At 59.7% G+C, this 17,167-nt stretch overlaps 5 protein-coding genes across 5 annotated transcripts; all 5 read left to right on the top strand.

Annotated features, from left to right (window-relative positions):
* The first annotated feature begins 354 nt into the window (after positions 1-354).
* LOC121872233 (basic salivary proline-rich protein 3-like) lies at positions 355-2,403 on the top strand. The gene is made up of 3 exons (XM_042374900.1): positions 355-719; positions 1,507-1,707; positions 1,971-2,403. Exons 1-3 carry the CDS (start codon positions 355-357, stop codon positions 2,401-2,403), a joined length of 999 nt encoding a protein of 332 aa, XP_042230834.1.
* A 2,058-nt stretch (positions 2,404-4,461) lies between these two features.
* On the top strand, positions 4,462-5,539 carry LOC121872235. The gene is made up of 2 exons (XM_042374901.1): positions 4,462-4,910; positions 5,110-5,539. Exons 1-2 carry the CDS (start codon positions 4,462-4,464, stop codon positions 5,537-5,539), a joined length of 879 nt encoding a protein of 292 aa, XP_042230835.1.
* Positions 5,540-5,556: 17 nt separating this feature from the next.
* On the top strand, positions 5,557-7,222 carry LOC121872236 (basic salivary proline-rich protein 2-like). Its single transcript, XM_042374902.1, has 4 exons — positions 5,557-5,831; positions 6,095-6,215; positions 6,348-6,526; positions 6,790-7,222. Exons 1-4 carry the CDS (start codon positions 5,557-5,559, stop codon positions 7,220-7,222), a joined length of 1,008 nt encoding a protein of 335 aa, XP_042230836.1.
* A 17-nt stretch (positions 7,223-7,239) lies between these two features.
* On the top strand, positions 7,240-8,205 carry LOC121872237 (basic salivary proline-rich protein 2-like). The gene is made up of 2 exons (XM_042374903.1): positions 7,240-7,486; positions 7,778-8,205. The coding sequence occupies exons 1-2, from the start codon at positions 7,240-7,242 to the stop codon at positions 8,203-8,205; spliced, it is 675 nt and encodes a 224-aa protein (XP_042230837.1).
* A 6,973-nt stretch (positions 8,206-15,178) lies between these two features.
* LOC121872238 (basic proline-rich protein-like) lies at positions 15,179-16,842 on the top strand. The gene is made up of 4 exons (XM_042374905.1): positions 15,179-15,360; positions 15,763-15,840; positions 16,017-16,222; positions 16,409-16,842. The coding sequence occupies exons 1-4, from the start codon at positions 15,179-15,181 to the stop codon at positions 16,840-16,842; spliced, it is 900 nt and encodes a 299-aa protein (XP_042230839.1).
* The last annotated feature ends 325 nt before the right edge of the window (positions 16,843-17,167 follow it).

The raw sequence follows: 17,167 nt of genomic DNA on the forward strand, positions 1-17,167 counted from the left end.
TCGTGTTTTTTAATCAAATATCTCAGGTTCAAATAAAGAAACAACTTTGGGGACCTGCTGGGTGCTGGTGCACCAATGGACCTCACAGTTGTGGGGGCGCCTCGAGGCCCTCCAGGGGTTGATCCTTTTGGACTTTCCAGTTCGGCGGCATCCTTTGGTGCCTTCTAGGGCGTCAGCCTCAAGGACCCTCCAGGGTGGTGGTGCCTCTGGAAAATTCCTGGGGTGGTCGCCTCGAACAAGCGCCCTCCCAAGGGCATTGGTGCTCCCTAGAGGCCCTCTGCGGGGTATCTGCTTCACCTGGCCCGCCTTTAGGGATGGTGGCATCCCGGGATCTTACAAGTGAAATGCGCCTCCATGGGCCCTCCAGATCGTGTGGTTCCTTTGTGGACAATCATCGAGGGCGACGTCCTAGGAGGCCCTCCCAAGGCCGGCACTTCGGAGTCCTCCATAAAGGTGTTGCTCACCTATGGGACCTACTGGGTGCGATGGCGCCCCATGGCCTCCTGGGGATGGCGGCCTGGGGCCTCCCATGGGCGGGGCGCCGCAGGTGCCAGGGAGCAGCTGGGGCCCTGCCTGGGCAGCTTGCTCACGGGACCTACCAAGGTGTGGCAGTGCCTCTGGAGCCCTCCCAGGGCGGTGGCGCGTAGTGGCCCTCCAGGAGCGGCAGAGTCTGTGGCCTACCAGGGCGGCCCTCCTGGGAGCTCTGGCTTAGTGGAGTGGTCTGTCGTGCATGCCAGCAATCCCATACTTAGCTGTGATTGGTGGACTAAAATGTAAATCCACCGAACTACAGCCAATGGGGAGAAGCAGTCAGTCACCACACAGCCTAACTTATGTTTTTGTGTTGGATGTTTATTCTGCTTTACATTGTTCAGGATGAAATGATACTGGAAATGCGATTGGCATATTATATATTTAACCTAAAATATCTCCGAGTTCTTAACAAAACCTTTGGGGAGACCTGCTAGGTGCTGGTGCCATAATGGACCTCACAGGCGTGGGGGCGCCCTCAGGAGCCCTCCAGGGCTGTCAGCTTAGGACCTTCAGTTCGGCAGCATCCTAGGTGCCTTCTAAGGGCAGCCGCCTAAGGTCCCTCCCAGGGTGGTGGTGCCTCCAGGAAAATTCCTGGGGGTTGTGCCCAGCGCCTCCCAGGGCAGTGGTGCCTACAGAGGCCCTCGGGGTATCTGCTTCTCAGGGTCCTTTTGGGGTGATGGCCTCCCGGTTCTTACAGGTGAAGCGGATCAGGGCCCTCCAGATACATAGTCCTTGTGGACAATCGTCAGGTGGCGACGTCATTGGAGAGCCCTCCCAGGGCGCAGCGCAGTTCTCCATAAAGGTGTTGGCGCACCTATGGGCCCTGCTCGGTGCGATGGTACCTCATTGGCTCCATGGACGGTGGCGCCTTCAACTTCCTTCGAAGCGTTGGCGTCTGAGGGTTCTGTCACGACATGCGCTCCCAGGGCAGTGGCATACAGCCGGGCTTTGTTGTGGCATTGGCGCTCCCAGGGTCGTGGCGGACCTGGGCCCTCCTATTGGGCGCGCTTGTGAGTGCCCGGGAGCAGCTGGGGCCCTGCCTGGCCTCTGGGACTACCAGGTGTGGCGCCTAAACCCTCCCAAGGGCGGTGGCGCCCTTAGTGGCCCTCCCAGGAACGGCAGAGTCCCCAAGGGCCCTACCAGAGGCGACCCTCCTGGGAGCTCTATAGCTTGGTATGGTCGTTCTGTCGTGCATGACCAACAATCCCATACTTAACTGTGATTGGTGGACTAAAATGTAAATCCACCGAACTACAGCCAATAGGAGAACAGCAGTCAGTCAACACAACACCCCAACTTATGTTTTGCTGTTGGATATTTGTTCTGCTTTACATTGTTTAGGATGAAATGATACTGGAAATGCGATTGGAATCGTATTTATTTAACGTCAAAATATCTCCAAGAGTTCTAAATAAAGCAAAAACAACTGCCCCCAGGAGACCTGCTAGGTGCTGGTGCGCCACCAATGGACCTCACAGGTGTGGGGGCACCCTCAGGGGCCCTCCCAGGGCAGTTGGCACCCCCAAGGACTTTCCCAGTTCCGGCGGCATCCCTAGGTGCCTTCTAAGGGGCGTCAGCGCCCTCAAGGGCCCTCCCAGGAGTGGTGGTGCCTCCAGGAAAATTCCCTGGGGTGGTGTCGAACAAATACGCCCTCCCAAGGGCATTTGTGCCCACAGAGGCCCTCTGCGGGGTATCTGCTACCACAGCGGCCCTTTTAGGGATGATGGCATCCCAGGGGTTCTTACAAGTGAAATGGCGCCTCCATGGGCCCTCCCAGATACGTGGTTCCCTTTATGGACAATCATCGGGGCGGCGACGTCCCTAGGAGGCCCTCCCAAGGCCGGCGGCGCCCCCAGAGGTCCTCCATAAAGGGTATTGGCGCACCTATGGGACCTACTAGGTGCGATGGCGCCCCCATGAGCGCTCCTAGGGGCGGTGGTGGCCCGAAGGGCCCTCCCATAGGCGGAGGCGCCCTTGAGTGCCCGCCCAGGAGCAGCTAGGGCCCTGCCCTGGGCAGCTTGCCCCTACGGGACCTACCAAGGTGTGGCAGCGCCCTCACGATCCCTCCCAAGGGCGGTGGCGCCCTTAGTGGCCCTCCCAGGAACGGCAGAGTCCCCAAGGGCCCTACCAGAGGCGACCCTCCTGGGAGCTCTATAGCTTGGTAAGGTCGTTCTGTCGTGCATGTCCAACAATCCCATACTTAACTGTGATTGGTGGACTAAAACGTAAATCCACCGAACTACAGCCAATAGGAGAACAGCAGTCAGTCAACACAACACCCCAACTTATGTGTTGCTGTTGGATATTTGTTCTGCTTTACATTGTTCAGGATGAAATGATACTGGAAATGCGATTGGCATCGTATATATTTAACCTCAAAATATCTCCAAGAGTTCTAAATAAAGCAAAAACAACTGCCCCCAGGAGACCTGCTAGGTGCTGGTGCGCCGCCAATGGACCTCACAGGCGTGGGGGCGCCCTCAGGGGCCCTCCCAGGGCTGTCGGCACCCCCAAGGACCTTCCCAGTTCCGGCGGCATCTCTAGGTTCCTTCTAAGGGGCGGCAGCGCCCCCAAGGTCCCTCCTAGGAGTGGTGGTGCCTCCAGGAAAATTCCCTGGGGTGGTGTCGCCCACAAACGCCCTCCCAAGGGCAGTGGTGCCCACAGAGGCCCTCTGAGGGGTATCTACTATCACAGGGGTCCTTTTTTAGGGTGATGGCATCCCAGGGGTTCTTACAGGTGAAACGGAGCCTCCAGGGGCCCTCCTAGATACATAGTCCCCTTTATGGACAATCATCGGGGCTGCGACGTCCTTAGGAGGCCCTCCCAAGGGCGGCGGCGCCCCCAGAAGTCCTCCATAAAGGGTGTTGGCGCACCTATGGGCCCTGCTAGGTGCGATGGTACCTCCATGGGCCCTCCCATGGACGGTGGCGCCTTCAAGCTTCCTTCCAGAAGCGTTGGCGTCCCGAGGGTTCCTGTCACGGGCAATAGCGCTCCCAGGGGCAGTGGCGCCCACAGCCCGGGCTTTTGTTAGCGGCATTGGCGCTCCCAGGGTCGGTGGCGAACCTGGGGGCCCTCCTATTGGCGGAGGCGCCCTTGAGTGCCCGCCCAGGAGCAGCTGGGGCCCTGCCCTGGGCAGCTTGTCCCTACGGGACCTACCAGGGGTGGCAGCGCCCTCACGAACCCTCCCAAGGGCGGTGGCGCCCTTAGTGGCCCTCCCAGGAACGGCAGAGTCCCCAAGGGCCCTACCAGAGGCGACCCTCCTGGGAGCTCTATAGCTTGGTATGGTCGTTCTGTCGTGCATGACCAACAATCCCATACTTAACTGTGATTGGTGGACTAAAATGTAAATCCACCGAACTACAGCCAATAGGAGAACAGCAGTCAGTCAACACAACACCCCAACTTATGTTTTGCTGTTGGATATTTGTTCTGCTTTACATTATTCAGGATGAAATGATACTAAATGCGATTGGCATCGTATATATTTAACCTCAATCTCCAAGAGTTCTAAATAAAGCAAAAAACTGCCCCGGGAGACCTGCAGTTCTGGTACCAATGGACCTCACAGGTGTGGGGGCGCCCTCAGGCCCTCCCAGGGCTGTCAGCAAGGACCTTCAGGTGGTGGTGCCTCCAGGAAAATTCCCTGGGGTGGTGTCGCCCCCAAGGGCCCTCCTAAGGACGGTGGTGCCCACAGAGCCCCTATGAGGGGTATTTGCTACCACAGGGGCCCTTTTAGGGTGATGGCATCCCAGAGGTTCTTACAGGTGAGACGGCGCCTCCAGGGTCCCTCCCACATACATACTGTAGTCCCCTTTATGGACAATCATCGAGGCGGCGACGTCCCTAGGAGGCCTTCCCAAGGGCGGCGGCGCCCCCAGAGATCCTCCATAAAAGGTGTTGGCTCACCTTTGGGCCCTACTAGGTGCGATGGCATCCGCATGGTCCCTCCCAGGGGCGGTGGCGCCTTCAAGGTTCCTTCCAAAAGAAGTGTCGTCCCGAGGGTGCCTGTCACCGGCGATAGCGCTCCCAGGGGCAGCGGCTCCCACAGCCCGGGCTTTTGTTAGCGGCATTGGCGCTCCCAGGGTCGGTGGCGAACCTGGGGGCCCTCCTATTGGCGGAGGCGCCCTTGAGTGCCCGCCCAGGAGCAGCTGGGGCCCTGCCCTGGGCAGCTTGTCCCTACGGGACCTACCAGGGGTGGCAGCGCCCTCACGAACCCTCCCAAGGGCGGTGGCGCCCTTAGTGGCCCTCCCAGGAACGGCAGAGTCCCCAAGGGCCCTACCAGAGGCGACCCTCCTGGGAGCTCTATGTCTTGGTATGGTCGTTCTGTCGTGCATGTTCATCAATCCCATACTTAACAGTGATTGGTGGACTAAAATGTAAATCCACCGAACTACAGCCAATAGGAGAACAGCAGTCAGTCAACACAACACCCCAACTTATGTTTTGCTGTTGGATATTTGTTCTGCTTTACATTATTCAGGATGAAATGATACTGGAAATGCGATTGGAATCGTATTTATTTAACGTCAAAATATCTCCAAGAGTTCTAAATAAAGCAAAAACAACTGCCCCCAGGAGACCTGCTAGGTGCTGGTGCGCCGCCAATGGACCTCACAGGTGTGGGGGCGCCCTCAGGGGCCCTCCCAGGGTCGGCACCCCCAAGGACTTTCCCAGTTCCGGCGGCATCCCTAGGTGCCTTCTAAGAGGGGCTCAGCGCCCTCAGGGCCCTCCCAGGAGTGGTGGTGCCTCCAGGAAAATTCCCTGGGGTGGTGTCGAACAAAAACGCCCTCCCAAGGGCATTGGTGCCCACAGAGGCCCTCTGCGGGGTATCTGCTACCACAGCGGCCCTTTTAGGGATGATGGCATCCCAGGGGTTCTTACAAGTGAAATGGCGCCTCCATGGGCCCTCCCAGATACGTGGTTCCCTTTATGGACAATCATCGGGGCGGCGACGTCCCTAGGAGGCCCTCCCAAGGCCGGCGGCGCCCCCAGAGGTCCTCCATAAAGGGTGTTGGCGCACCTATGGGACCTACTAGGTGCGATGGCGCCCCCATGAGCGCTCCTAGGGGCGGTGGCGGCCCTAAGGGCCCTCCCATAGGCGGAGGCGCCCTTGAGTGCCCGCCCAGGAGCAGCTGGGGCCCTGCCCTGGGCAGCTTGCCCCTACGGGACCTACCAATGTGTGGCAGCGCCCTCACGAACCCTCCCAAGGGCGGTGGCGCCCTTAGTGGCCCTCCCAGGAACGGCAGAGTCCCCAAGGGCCCTACCAGAGGCGACCCTCCTGGGAGCTCTATAGCTTGGTAAGGTCGTTCTGTCGTGCATGTCCAACAATCCCATACTTAACTGTGATTGGTGGACTAAAACGTAAATCCACCGAACTACAGCCAATAGGAGAACAGCAGTCAGTCAACACAACACCCCAACTTATGTTTTGCTGTTGGATATTTGTTCTGCTTTACATTGTTCAGGATGAAATGATACTGGAAATGCGATTGGAATCGTATTTATTTAACGTCAAAATATCTCCAAGAGTTCTAAATAAAGCAAAAACAACTGCCCCCAGGAGACCTGCTAGGTGCTGGTGCGCCACCAATGGACCTCACAGGTGCGATGGCATCCGCATGGTCCCTCCCAGGGGCGGTGGCGCCTTCAAGGTTCCTTCCAGAAGAAGTGTCGTCCCGAGGGTGCCTGTCACCGACGATAGCGCTCCCAGGGGCAGCGGCTCCCACAGCCCGGGCTTTCGTTAGGGGCATTGGCGCTCCCAGGGGCGGTGGCGAACCTGGGGGCCCTCCTATTGGCGGAGGCGCCCTTGAGAGCCCGCCCAGGAGCAGCTGGGGCCCTGCCCTGGGCAGCTTGTCCCTACGGGACCTACCAGGGGTGGCAGCGCCCTCACGAACTCTCCCAAGGGCGGTGGCGCCCTTAGTGGCCCTCACAGGAACGGCAGAGTCCCCAAGGGCCCTACCAGAGGCGACCCTCCTGGGAGCTCTATAGCTTGGTAAGGTCGTTCTGTCGTGCATGTCCAACAATCCCATACTTAACTGTGATTGGTGGACTAAAATGTAAATCCACCGAACTACAGCCAATAGGAGAACAGCAGTCAGTCAACACAACACCCCAACTTATGTTTTGCTGTTGGATATTTATTCTGCTTTACATTGTTCGGGATGAAATGATACTGGAAATGCGATTGGAATCGTATTTATTTAACGTCAAAATATCTCCAAGAGTTCTAAATAAAGCAAAAACAACTGCCCCCAGGAGACCTGCTAGGTGCTGGTGCGCCACCAATGGACCTCACAGGTGTGGGGGCGCCCTCAGGGGCCCTCCCAGGGCAGTCGGCACCCCCAAGGACTTTCCCAGTTCCGGCGGCATCCCTAGGTGCCTTCTAAGGGGCGTCAGCGCCCTCAAGGGCCCTCCCAGGAGTGGTGGTGCCTCCAGGAAAATTCCCTGGGGTGGTGTCGAACAAAAACGCCCTCCCAAGGGCATTGGTGCCCACAGAGGCCCTCTGCGGGGTATCTGCTACCACAGCGGCCCTTTTAGGGATGATGGCATCCCAGGGGTTCTTACAAGTGAAATGGCGCCTCCATGGGCCCTCCCAGATACGTGGTTCCCTTTATGGACAATCATCGGGGCGGCGACGTCCCTAGGAGGCCCTCCCAAGGCCGGCGGCGCCCCCAGAGGTCCTCCATAAAGGGTGTTGGCGCACCTATGGGACCTACTAGGAGCGATGGCGCCCCCATGAGCGCTCCTAGGGGCGGTGGCGGCCCTAAGGGCCCTCCCATAGGCGGAGGCGCCCTTGAGTGCCCGCCCAGGAGCAGCTGGGGCCCTGCCCTGGGCAGCTTGCCCCTACGGGACCTACCAATGTGTGGCAGCGCCCTCACGAACCCTCCCAAGGGCGGTGGCGCCCTTAGTGGCCCTCCCAGGAACGGCAGAGTCCCCAAGGGCCCTACCAGAGGCGACCCTCCTGGGAGCTCTATAGCTTGGTAAGGTCGTTCTGTCGTGCATGTCCAACAATCCCATACTTAACTGTGATTGGTGGACTAAAACGTAAATCCACCGAACTACAGCCAATAGGAGAACAGCAGTCAGTCAACACAACACCCCAACTTATGTTTTGCTGTTGGATATTTGTTCTGCTTTACATTGTTCAGGATGAAATGATACTGGAAATGCGATTGGAATCGTATTTATTTAACGTCAAAATATCTCCAAGAGTTCTAAATAAAGCAAAAACAACTGCCCCCAGGAGACCTGCTAGGTGCTGGTGCGCCACCAATGGACCTCACAGGTGCGATGGCATCCGCATGGTCCCTCCCAGGGGCGGTGGCGCCTTCAAGGTTCCTTCCAGAAGAAGTGTCGTCCCGAGGGTGCCTGTCACCGACGATAGCGCTCCCAGGGGCAGCGGCTCCCACAGCCCGGGCTTTCGTTAGGGGCATTGGCGCTCCCAGGGGCGGTGGCGAACCTGGGGGCCCTCCTATTGGCGGAGGCGCCCTTGAGAGCCCGCCCAGGAGCAGCTGGGGCCCTGCCCTGGGCAGCTTGTCCCTACGGGACCTACCAGGGGTGGCAGCGCCCTCACGAACTCTCCCAAGGGCGGTGGCGCCCTTAGTGGCCCTCACAGGAACGGCAGAGTCCCCAAGGGCCCTACCAGAGGCGACCCTCCTGGGAGCTCTATAGCTTGGTAAGGTCGTTCTGTCGTGCATGTCCAACAATCCCATACTTAACTGTGATTGGTGGACTAAAATGTAAATCCACGAACTACAGCCAATGGAGAACAGCAGTCGATCACCACAACACCCCACAACTTATGTTTTTGCTGTTGGATATTTGTTCTGCTTTACATTGTTCAGAGATGAAATGATACTGAAATGCGGTGGAATCGTATTTGTTTAACGTCAAAATATCCAAGGTTTCTAAATAAAGCAAAACAACGCTGAGGGTATGCTGGGTGCTGGTGCGCCACCAATGGACCTCACAGGTGCGATGGCATCCGCATGGTCCCTCCCAGGGGAGCGGTGGCGCCTTCAAGAGTTCCTTCCAGAAGAAGTGTCGTCCGAGGTGCCTGTCACCGGCGATAGCGCTCCCAGGGCAATGGCTCCCACAGCCGGGCTTTCGTTAGGGGCATTGGCGCTCCTAGGGGCGGTGGCGGCCCTAAGGGCCCTCCCATAGGCGGAGGCGCCCTTGAGTGCCCGCCCAGAAGCAGCTGGGGCCCTGCCCTGGGCAGCTTGCCCCTACGGGACCTACCAATGTGTGGCAGCGCCCTCACGAACCCTCCCAAGGGCGGTGGCGCCCTTAGTGGCCCTCCCAGGAACGGCAGAGTCCCCAAGGGCCCTACCAGAGGCGACCCTCCTGGGAGCTCTATAGCTTGGTAAGGTCGTTCTGTCGTGCATGTCCAACAATCCCATACTTAACTGTGATTGGTGGACTAAATGTAAATCACGAACTACAGCCAATAGAGAACAGCAGTCAGTCAACACAACACCCCAACTTATGTTTTGCTGTTGGATATTTGTTCTTTACATTGTTCAGGATGAAATGATACTGGAAATGCGATTGGAATCGTATTTATTTAACGTCAAAATATCTCCAAGAGTTCTAAATAAAGCAAAACAACTGCCCCAGGAGACCTGCTAGGTGCTGGTGCGCCGCAATGGACCTCACAGGTGTGGGGCGCCCTCAGGGACCCTCCCAGGTGTAGTCGGCACCAAGGACTTTCCCAGTTCGGCATCCTAGGTGCTAAGGGGCGTCAGCAGCGCCCTCAAGGCCTCCAGGTGGTGGTGCCTCCAGGAAAATTCCCTGGGTGGTGTCGAACAAAAGCGCCCTCCCAAGGGCATTGGTGCCCAGAGGCCCTCTGCGGGTATCTGCTACCAGGCGGCCCTTTGGGGATGATGGCATCCCAGGGTTCTTACAAGTGAAATGGCGCCTCCATGGGCCCTCCCAGATCGTGGTTCCCTTTATGGACAATCATCGGGCGGCGACGTCCTAGGAGGCCCTCCCAAGGCCGGCGCCCGAGGTCCTCCATAAGGGTGGCACCTATGGGACCTACTAGGTGCGATGGCGCCCCATGAGCGCTCTAGGGGGTGGCGGCCTAAGGGCCCTCCATAGGCGGAGGCCCTGTGAGTGCCCGCCAGGAGCAGCTGGGGCCCTGGGCAGCTTCTGGGACTGTGTGTGGCGCCCTCACGAACTCTCCCAAGGGCGGTGGCGCCCTTAGTGGCCCTCACAGGAACGGCAGAGTCCCCAAGGGCCCTACCAGAGGCGACCCTCCTGGGAGCTCTATAGCTTGGTATGGTCGTTCTGTCGTGCATGACCAAAAATCCCATACTTAACTGTGATTGGTGGACTAAAATGTAAATCCACCGAACTACAGCCAATAGGAGAACAGCAGTCAGTCAACACAACACCCCAACTTATGTTTTGCTGTTGGATATTTGTTCTGCTTTACATTATTCAGGATGAAATGATACTGGAAATGCGATTGGAATCGTATTTATTTAACGTCAAAATATCTCCAAGAGTTCTAAATAAAGCAAAAACAACTGCCCCCCCAGGAGACCTGCTAGGTGCTGGTGCGCCACCAATGGACCTCACAGGTGTGGGGGCGCCCTCAGGGGCCCTCCCAGGGCAGTTGGCACCCCCAAGGACTTTCCCAGTTCCGGCGGCATCCCTAGGTGCCTTCTAAGGGGCATCAGCGCCCTCAAGGGCCCTCCCAGGAGTGGTGGTGCCTCCAGGAAAATTCCCTGGGGTGGTGTCGAACAAAAACGCCCTCCCAAGGGCATTGGTGCCCACAGAGGCCCTCTGCGGGGTATCTGCTACCACAGCGGCCCTTTTAGGGATGATGGCATCCAAGGGGTTCTTACAAGTGAAATGGCGCCTCCATGGGCCCTCCCAGATACGTGGTTCCCTTTATGGACAATCATCGGGGCGGCGACGTCCCTAGGAGGCCCTCCCAAGGCCGGCGGCGCCCCCAGAGGTCCTCCATAAAGGGTGTTGGCGCACCTATGGGACCTACTAGGTGCGATGGCGCCCCCATGAGCGCTCCTAGGGGCGGTGGTGGACCGAAGGGCCCTCCCATAGGCGGAGGCGCCCTTGAGTGCCCGCCCAGGAGCAGCTAGGGCCCTACCCTGGGCAGCTTGCCCCTACGGGACCTACCAATGTGTGGCAGCGCCCTCACGATCCCTCCCAAGGGCGGTGGCGCCCTTAGTGGCCCTCCCAGGAACGGCACAGTCCCCAAGGGCCCTACCAGAGGCGACCCTCCTGGGAGCTCTATAGCTTGGTAAGGTCGTTCTGTCGTGCATGTCCAACAATCCCATACTTAACTGTGATTGGTGGACTAAAATGCAAATCCACCGAACTACAGCCAATAGGAGAACAGCAGTCAGTCAACACAACACCCCAACTTATGTTTTGCTGTTGGATATTTGATTTCTTACTTTACATTATTCAGGATGAAATGATACTGCAAATGCGATTTAGGTCATTTGTTGCGTCAAAAACTCCAGAGTTTAAAATATAGCAAAACAACTTGCCCCCGGGGAGCCTGCTAGATTGTGACCGCCATAATGGACCTCACAGGTGTTAGGAACTTCCTCAAAGACCCACCGAGCCAGTCAGCACCCCAGGACTTTCCCAGTTCGGCGGCATCCTAGGTGCCTTCTAAAATGGCGCCCTCAGAGGCCCTCCCAGGGTGGTGGTGCCTCAGGAAAGCCACAGGAGACGGTGATAGAACAAAACGCCCTCCAAGGGCATTGGTGCCTGAGGCCCTCTGCGGGGTATCTGCTACCACAGCGGCCCTTTTAGGGATGATGGCATCCCAGGGGTTCTTACAAGTGAAATGGCGCCTCCATGGGCCCTCCCAGATACGTGGTTCCCTTTATGGACAATCATCAGGGCGGCGACGTCCCTAGGAGGCCCTCCCAAAGCCGGCGGCGCCCCCAGAGGTCCTCCATAAAGGGTGTTGGCGCACCTATGGGACCTACTAGGTGCGATGGCGCCCCCATGAGCGCTCCTAGGGGCGGTGGCGGCCCTAAGGGCCCTCCCATAGGCAGAGGCGCCCTTGAGTGCCCGCCCAAGAGCAGCTGGGGCCCTGCCCTGGGCAGCTTGCCCCTACGGGACCTACCAAGGTGTGGCAGCGCCCTCACGAACCCTCCCAATGGCGGTGGCGCCCTTAGTGGCCTTCCCAGGAACGGCAGAGCCCCCAAGGGCCCTACCAGAGGCGACCCTCCTGGGAGCTCTATAGCTTGGTAAGGTCGTTCTGTCGTGCATGTCCAACAATCCCATACTTAACTGTGATTGGTGGACTAAAATGCAAATCCACCGAACTACAGCCAATAGGAAAACAGCAGTCAGTCAACACAACACCCCAACTTATGTTTTGCTGTTGGATATTTGTTCTGCTTTACATTGTTCAGGGTGAAATGATAATGGAAATGCGATTGGCATCGTATATATTTAACCTCAAAATATCTCCAAGAGTTCTAAATAAAGCAAAAACAACTGCCCCCAGGAGACCTGCTAGGTGCTGGTGCGCCGCCAATGGACCTCACAGGCGTGGGGGCGCCCTCAGGGGCCCTCCCAGGGCTGTCGGCGCCCCCAAGGACCTTCCCAGTTCCGGCGGCATCTCTAGGTTCCTTCTAAGGGGCGGCAGCGCCCCCAAGGTCCCTCCTAGGAGTGGTGGTGCCTCCAGGAAAATTCCCTGGGGTGGTGTCGCCCACAAACGCCCTCCCAAGGGCAGTGGTGCCCACAGAGGCCCTCTGAGGGGTATCTACTATCACAGGGGTCCTTTTTTAGGGTGATGGCATCCCAGGGGTTCTTCCAGGTGAAACGGAGCCTCCAGGGGCCCTCCCAGATACATAGTCCCCTTTATGGACAATCATCGGGGCTGCGACGTCCTTAGGAGGCCCTCCCAAGGGCGGCGGCGCCCCCAGAAGTCCTCCATAAAGGGTGTTGGCGCACCTATGGGCCCTGCTAGGTGCGATGGTACCTCCATGGGCCCTCCCATGGACGGTGGCGCCTTCAAGCTTCCTTCCAGAAGCGTTGGCGTCCCGAGGGTTCCTGTCACGGGCAATAGCGCTCCCAGGGGCAGTGGCGCCCACAGCCCGGGCTTTTGTTAGCGGCATTGGCGCTCCCAGGGTCGGTGGCGAACCTGGGGGCCCTCCTATTGGCGGAGGCGCCCTTGAGTGCCCGCCCAGGAGCAGCTGGGGCCCTGCCCTGGGCAGCTTGTCCCTACGGGACCTACCAGGGGTGGCAGCGCCCTCACGAACCCTCCCAAGGGCGGTGGCGCCCTTAGTGGCCCTCCCAGGAACGGCAGAGTCCCCAAGGGCCCTACCAGAGGCGACCCTCCTGGGAGCTCTATAGCTTGGTATGGTCGTTCTGTCGTGCATGACCATCAATCCCATACTTAACTGTGATTGGTGGACTAAAATGTAAATCCACCGAACTACAGCCAATAGGAGAACAGCAGTCAGTCAACACAACACCCCAACTTATGTTTTGCTGTTGGATATTTGTTCTGCTTTACATTGTTCAGGGTGAAATGATACTGGAAATGCGACTGGAATCGTATTTATTTAATGTCAAAATATCTCCAAGAGTTTTAAATAAAGCAAAAACAACTGCCCCCAGGAGACCTGCTAGGTGCTGGCGCGCCACCAATGGATTTCACAGGTGTGGGGGCGCCCTCAGGGGCCCTCCCAGGGCCGCCGGCGCCTCCAAGGACCTTCCCAAGGCCGGCGGCATCCCTAGGTGCCTTCTAAGGGGCGGCAGCGCCCCCAAGGGCCCTCCCAGGAGTGGTGGTGCCTCCAGGAAAACTCCCTGGGCTGGTGTCGCCCACAAATGCCCTCCCAAGGTCAGTGGTGCCCACAGAGGCCCTCTGAGGGGTATCTGCTACCACAGGGGCCCTTTTAGGGTGATGGCATCCCAGGGGTTCTTACAGGTGAAACGGGACCTCCAGGGGCCCTACCAGATACGTAGTCCCCTTTATGGGCAATCATCGGGTCGGCGACATCCCAAGGAGGCCCTCCTAAGGGCGGCGGCGCCCCCAGAGGTTCTCCATATGGGACCTGCTAGGTGCGATGGCACCCCCATGAGCGCTCCTAGTGGCGGTGGCGACCCTAAGGGCCCTCCCATAGGCGGAGGCGCCCTTGAGTGCCCGCCCAGGAGCAGCTGGGGCTCTGCCCTGGGCAGCTTGCCCCTACGGAACTTACCAGGGGTGGCAGCGCCCTCATGAACCCTCCCAAGGGCGGTGGCGCCCTTAGTGGCCCTCCCAGGAACGGCAGAGTCCCCAGGGGCCCTACCAGAGGCGACCCTCCTGGGAGCTCTATAGCGACGCCTACATAGGCTCTCTTTAGGGGTAACAGCGCTCCCAGGGGCGGTGGCGATCCTACTGGCCCTTTCATGGTCGGCGGCGTCCGTAAGGGCCGTCCCAGAAGAGGTTCCGACCTTGCCTTGGGTAGCGGCGCCCCTACGGGCCCTCCCAGGGGTGGCGAGGCCCTCACGAAACCTGCCAAGGGCGGCAGCGCCCATAGGGGCACTCCCAGGGACAGCGGAGTCCCTAGTGCTCCTACCAGGGGCGCCCCCTAACAGGGGCCCTATAGCTTTATTGGTCGTTGTGTCTACGTCCAGCAATCCCTCACTTAACTGTGATTGGTGGACGAAAATGTAAATCCACCGAACTACAGCCAATAGGAGAACAGCAGTCAGTTAACACAACACGCCAACTTATGTTTTGCTGTTGGATATTCATTCTGCTTTCCATTGTTCAGGGTGAAATGATACTGGAAATTCGATGGTATTGTATTTATTTAACGTCATAATATCTCCAAGAGTTCTAAATAGTGCAAAAACAACTGCTCCCAAGAGATCTGCTAGATGCGGGTACGTCCCCAGGGGACCTCACATGTGTAGGGGCGTCCTAATTGGCCCTCTCATGGGCAGCAGCGTCCCCAGGGTCCCTCCCAGGGCCGGTGGCACCCCTAGGTGCCTTCTAAGGGGCGGTAGCACCTCCAGGAACCCTCCCAGGAGTTGTGGTGCCTCCCAGGATTCCGTTCAGGGGCGGTTGCGCCCAGAGGAGCCCTCCCAAGGGATGTGGTACTTTGCAGTGGCCCTTTGAGTAGCGCTGGCGTTCCTTGGGGCCCTTCCTTGGTCGACGGCGTCCTTGGGTTCCCTCCCAGGGGCAACTGCAATCTAAGGAACCCTGTCAAGGGGCGGTGGCGCTCCCAGGGGCGGCTACGCCCCCAGGGGCCCACCTTAGGGGGGAGGCAGCGACCCCAAGGGCCCTGCCATGGGCAGTGGCGGCCTGAGGGGCCCTCCCTAGGGCAATGGCGCCACCAGGGGCAATCCTTAGGTGTGGCGATGACCCCAGGGGCCCTCCTTGTGCCGGGGGTGTCCTTAAGGGCAACCCCAATGGCGGCGGCGCCACAATGGCTCCTCCCAGGAACGTCGGGAGCCTTCCCAGAGGCCCTTATTAAGGGTGGTTGCTTCCCTATGGGCCTCGCCAGGGGCGGTGCCACTCCCTGGGCCACTTCCAGGGGCAACTGCGACCCTAGTGGCCCTCCCAGGGGCGGCAGAGCCCTCAGGGATACTACCAGGGGGTGTGGCGTCCACAGAGGCCCTTACTGAGGCAGTGGCGCCCTCAGGGTCCCTCCTAAGGGCGATGGCACCCCTAGGAGCAACACCGCCTCCAGGGGTCCTCTCAGAGGCGGTGGCGCCCTCTAGGTTCCTTCTAGGAGCGGTGGAGACCCCAAAGGCCCTCTTTAGGGCGGTGGCGCCCACAGGGGCCCTCCCAAGGACATCGGTGCCACCAGGGCCCCTACCCAGGGGCAGCAGCGCCACCAAGTGACCTTCCTAGGGCGGTGGGTCCCCCAGGGGCCGCTCAGGATCAACGGCGCCTCCAGGGACCCTTCCAGGGGCAGTGGCGTCCCAAGGTGCCCTACCATGTGAAACTGTTACCACAGGAGCCTTTCCATTGGCGGTGACTCCGCCAGGGTCTTTCCAGGGGTGGTGGTGCCCGCAAGAGGGGCCCCAAGGGCAACGGTTCCCTCAAGGGCTCTCCTTAGAGGTAGGAAAGACCCCAGGGCCTCCCGGGATCGGCGGGGGCCTTCTCAATGGCTCTCCATAGGGGTGGCGACGACCCCAAGGGCCTTGCCAAGGATGGAGGTGCTGCCTGGAGCCTTACCAGGGGCTGTGGCGCCCCCGGTGGCCCTTTAGGGGAAGTTGAGACCCTATTGGCACCCCCAGGGGCGGCGGCTCCCACAGGGACCCTCTCAAGGGCAACAGCGCCATTTGGGGCCCTGATAGGGGTAGCGGTGCCCCCAGGTACCCTCCCAGGGGCCCTGCCAGGGGCTGTGGTGCCGCAAGAGGCCCTTACATTGGCGGTGGTAATCCCAGGGGCCCTCCCTGTGCCCTCGGCGCACCTCTGAACCCTCATAGAGGCGGCGACGCCTTTACGGGGTCCTCTTAAAAGCGACGGAGCCTCCAGAGGTCTTTTTTAGTGGTGTTGGCACTTCTACGTGCCCTGCCTTTGACGATGGCGCCCCCAACGGACCTCCCAAGGACGGTGGCGCCCTCAAGAGCCCTTCCAAAGGCAGCGGTGCCCCAGGAGTCCTTCTAGGAGCGGTGGTGCCCCCAGGGGCCCTTCCAAGGGCAAACGAGCGCCGAGGGTCCATCCCAGGGGCCGAGGCGCACCGAGGTGCCCTCTGTAGAGGTGGCGGCGACACCAGGACCCCTTCCAGGGGGGGGTGGTGCCCTAAAGGTCCCTCCAAAGGGAGGCAGTGTCCCCAGGAACAATCCTGAGGGTGGCGGCGGCCCTAGGGGGCTTTCCAATGGCTGTGGCACCCCCAGGGCCACTCCCAGGGACAGCGGCGCCCACAGGGGCTCTTCTTAGGGGTAGTGGCACCCCTGCCAGAAGTGGTAGCGTCCCCAGGAGCCATCCCAGGGGCCGTGCCCCCTCCTCCCCAGCGGCACTGCGAAAGGCAGTGGCGCCCCCCGGGGCTGTGGTCCCCCAGGGTCCCTGCCAAAGGCGGTGGCACCCTCAGTGGCCCTTCCAGTGGCGGTTGCACCCCAGGGGACCACCCAAGGGCATCCGCGCTTTCAGGGGCGGAGGCGAACCCAAGGTCCTTCGATAGAGGTGGTGGCGACCCCAGGAGCCCTGACAGGAGTGGTGGCTTCCCAAGGGTCCTCTCAGGATCGGCAGCATCACCAAAGGATGTCCCAGGAGCCCTCTTAGGGACGGCCTTGCTCCAAGGGTCCCTCCCAATGGCGACGGTTTCCCTAGGGGGCACTTCCAAGGGCGGTAGTACCCCCAGAGACCATCCTTAGGGGTGGCAGCGACACCAGGGGCCATTCCAGGGGCTGTAACGACCCCAGGAGCCCTTCCAAGGGCGGCGGCATCCCCAGGGGTAGCGGTGTCCACAGGGGCTCTCCTTGGGGGCAGAGGCACTCACAGGGGCCCTCCCAGAGCCGGTGGAGTCCCCAGGGGCCCTCCCAAGGCCAACGTGCCCCCGGCGCTTTCCCAGGGGCGGAAACGCACCCATGGGCCCTCCATGAAGTTGGCTGTGACCCAAGGGGCCCTGCCAGGCGCGGAGGCGTACCCAGGGGCCCAATATAAAGGTGGCGGAGACCCCAGGGGCCCTGCCATGGGTAA

This window comes from Homarus americanus, unplaced genomic scaffold, assembly GCF_018991925.1.
Source record: "Homarus americanus isolate GMGI-L3 unplaced genomic scaffold, GMGI_Hamer_2.0 scaffold5589, whole genome shotgun sequence".
NCBI lineage: Eukaryota > Metazoa > Arthropoda > Malacostraca > Decapoda > Nephropidae > Homarus > Homarus americanus.

Excerpts from the sequence above, each read along its gene's own strand:
- LOC121872233 (XM_042374900.1), top strand. The coding sequence starts at position 355 with ATGGGCCCTCCAGATCGTGTGGTTCCTTTGTGGACAATCATCGAGGGC. Across the intron at positions 720-1,506 it reads AGCTCTGGCTTAGTGGAGTG|GGTCGTGGCGGACCTGGGCC; the intron begins GTCTGTCGTGCA and ends TGGCGCTCCCAG. Across the intron at positions 1,708-1,970 it reads CCTGGGAGCTCTATAGCTTG|GAGACCTGCTAGGTGCTGGT; the intron begins GTATGGTCGTTC and ends AACTGCCCCCAG.
- LOC121872235 (XM_042374901.1), top strand. The coding sequence starts at position 4,462 with ATGGCATCCGCATGGTCCCTCCCAGGGGCGGTGGCGCCTTCAAGGTTC. Across the intron at positions 4,911-5,109 it reads AGTGATTGGTGGACTAAAAT|GAGACCTGCTAGGTGCTGGT; the intron begins GTAAATCCACCG and ends AACTGCCCCCAG.
- LOC121872236 (XM_042374902.1), top strand. The coding sequence starts at position 5,557 with ATGGGACCTACTAGGTGCGATGGCGCCCCCATGAGCGCTCCTAGGGGC. Across the intron at positions 6,216-6,347 it reads GAAGAAGTGTCGTCCCGAGG|CCCGCCCAGGAGCAGCTGGG; the intron begins GTGCCTGTCACC and ends CGCCCTTGAGAG. Across the intron at positions 6,527-6,789 it reads CCTGGGAGCTCTATAGCTTG|GAGACCTGCTAGGTGCTGGT; the intron begins GTAAGGTCGTTC and ends AACTGCCCCCAG.
- LOC121872237 (XM_042374903.1), top strand. The coding sequence starts at position 7,240 with ATGGGACCTACTAGGAGCGATGGCGCCCCCATGAGCGCTCCTAGGGGC. Across the intron at positions 7,487-7,777 it reads CCCCAAGGGCCCTACCAGAG|GAGACCTGCTAGGTGCTGGT; the intron begins GCGACCCTCCTG and ends AACTGCCCCCAG.
- LOC121872238 (XM_042374905.1), top strand. The coding sequence starts at position 15,179 with ATGGCACCCCTAGGAGCAACACCGCCTCCAGGGGTCCTCTCAGAGGCG. Across the intron at positions 15,841-16,016 it reads AGGGGTAGCGGTGCCCCCAG|TGGTGTTGGCACTTCTACGT; the intron begins GTACCCTCCCAG and ends GGTCTTTTTTAG. Across the intron at positions 16,223-16,408 it reads GGCGCACCGAGGTGCCCTCT|GGGTAGTGGCACCCCTGCCA; the intron begins GTAGAGGTGGCG and ends GGCTCTTCTTAG.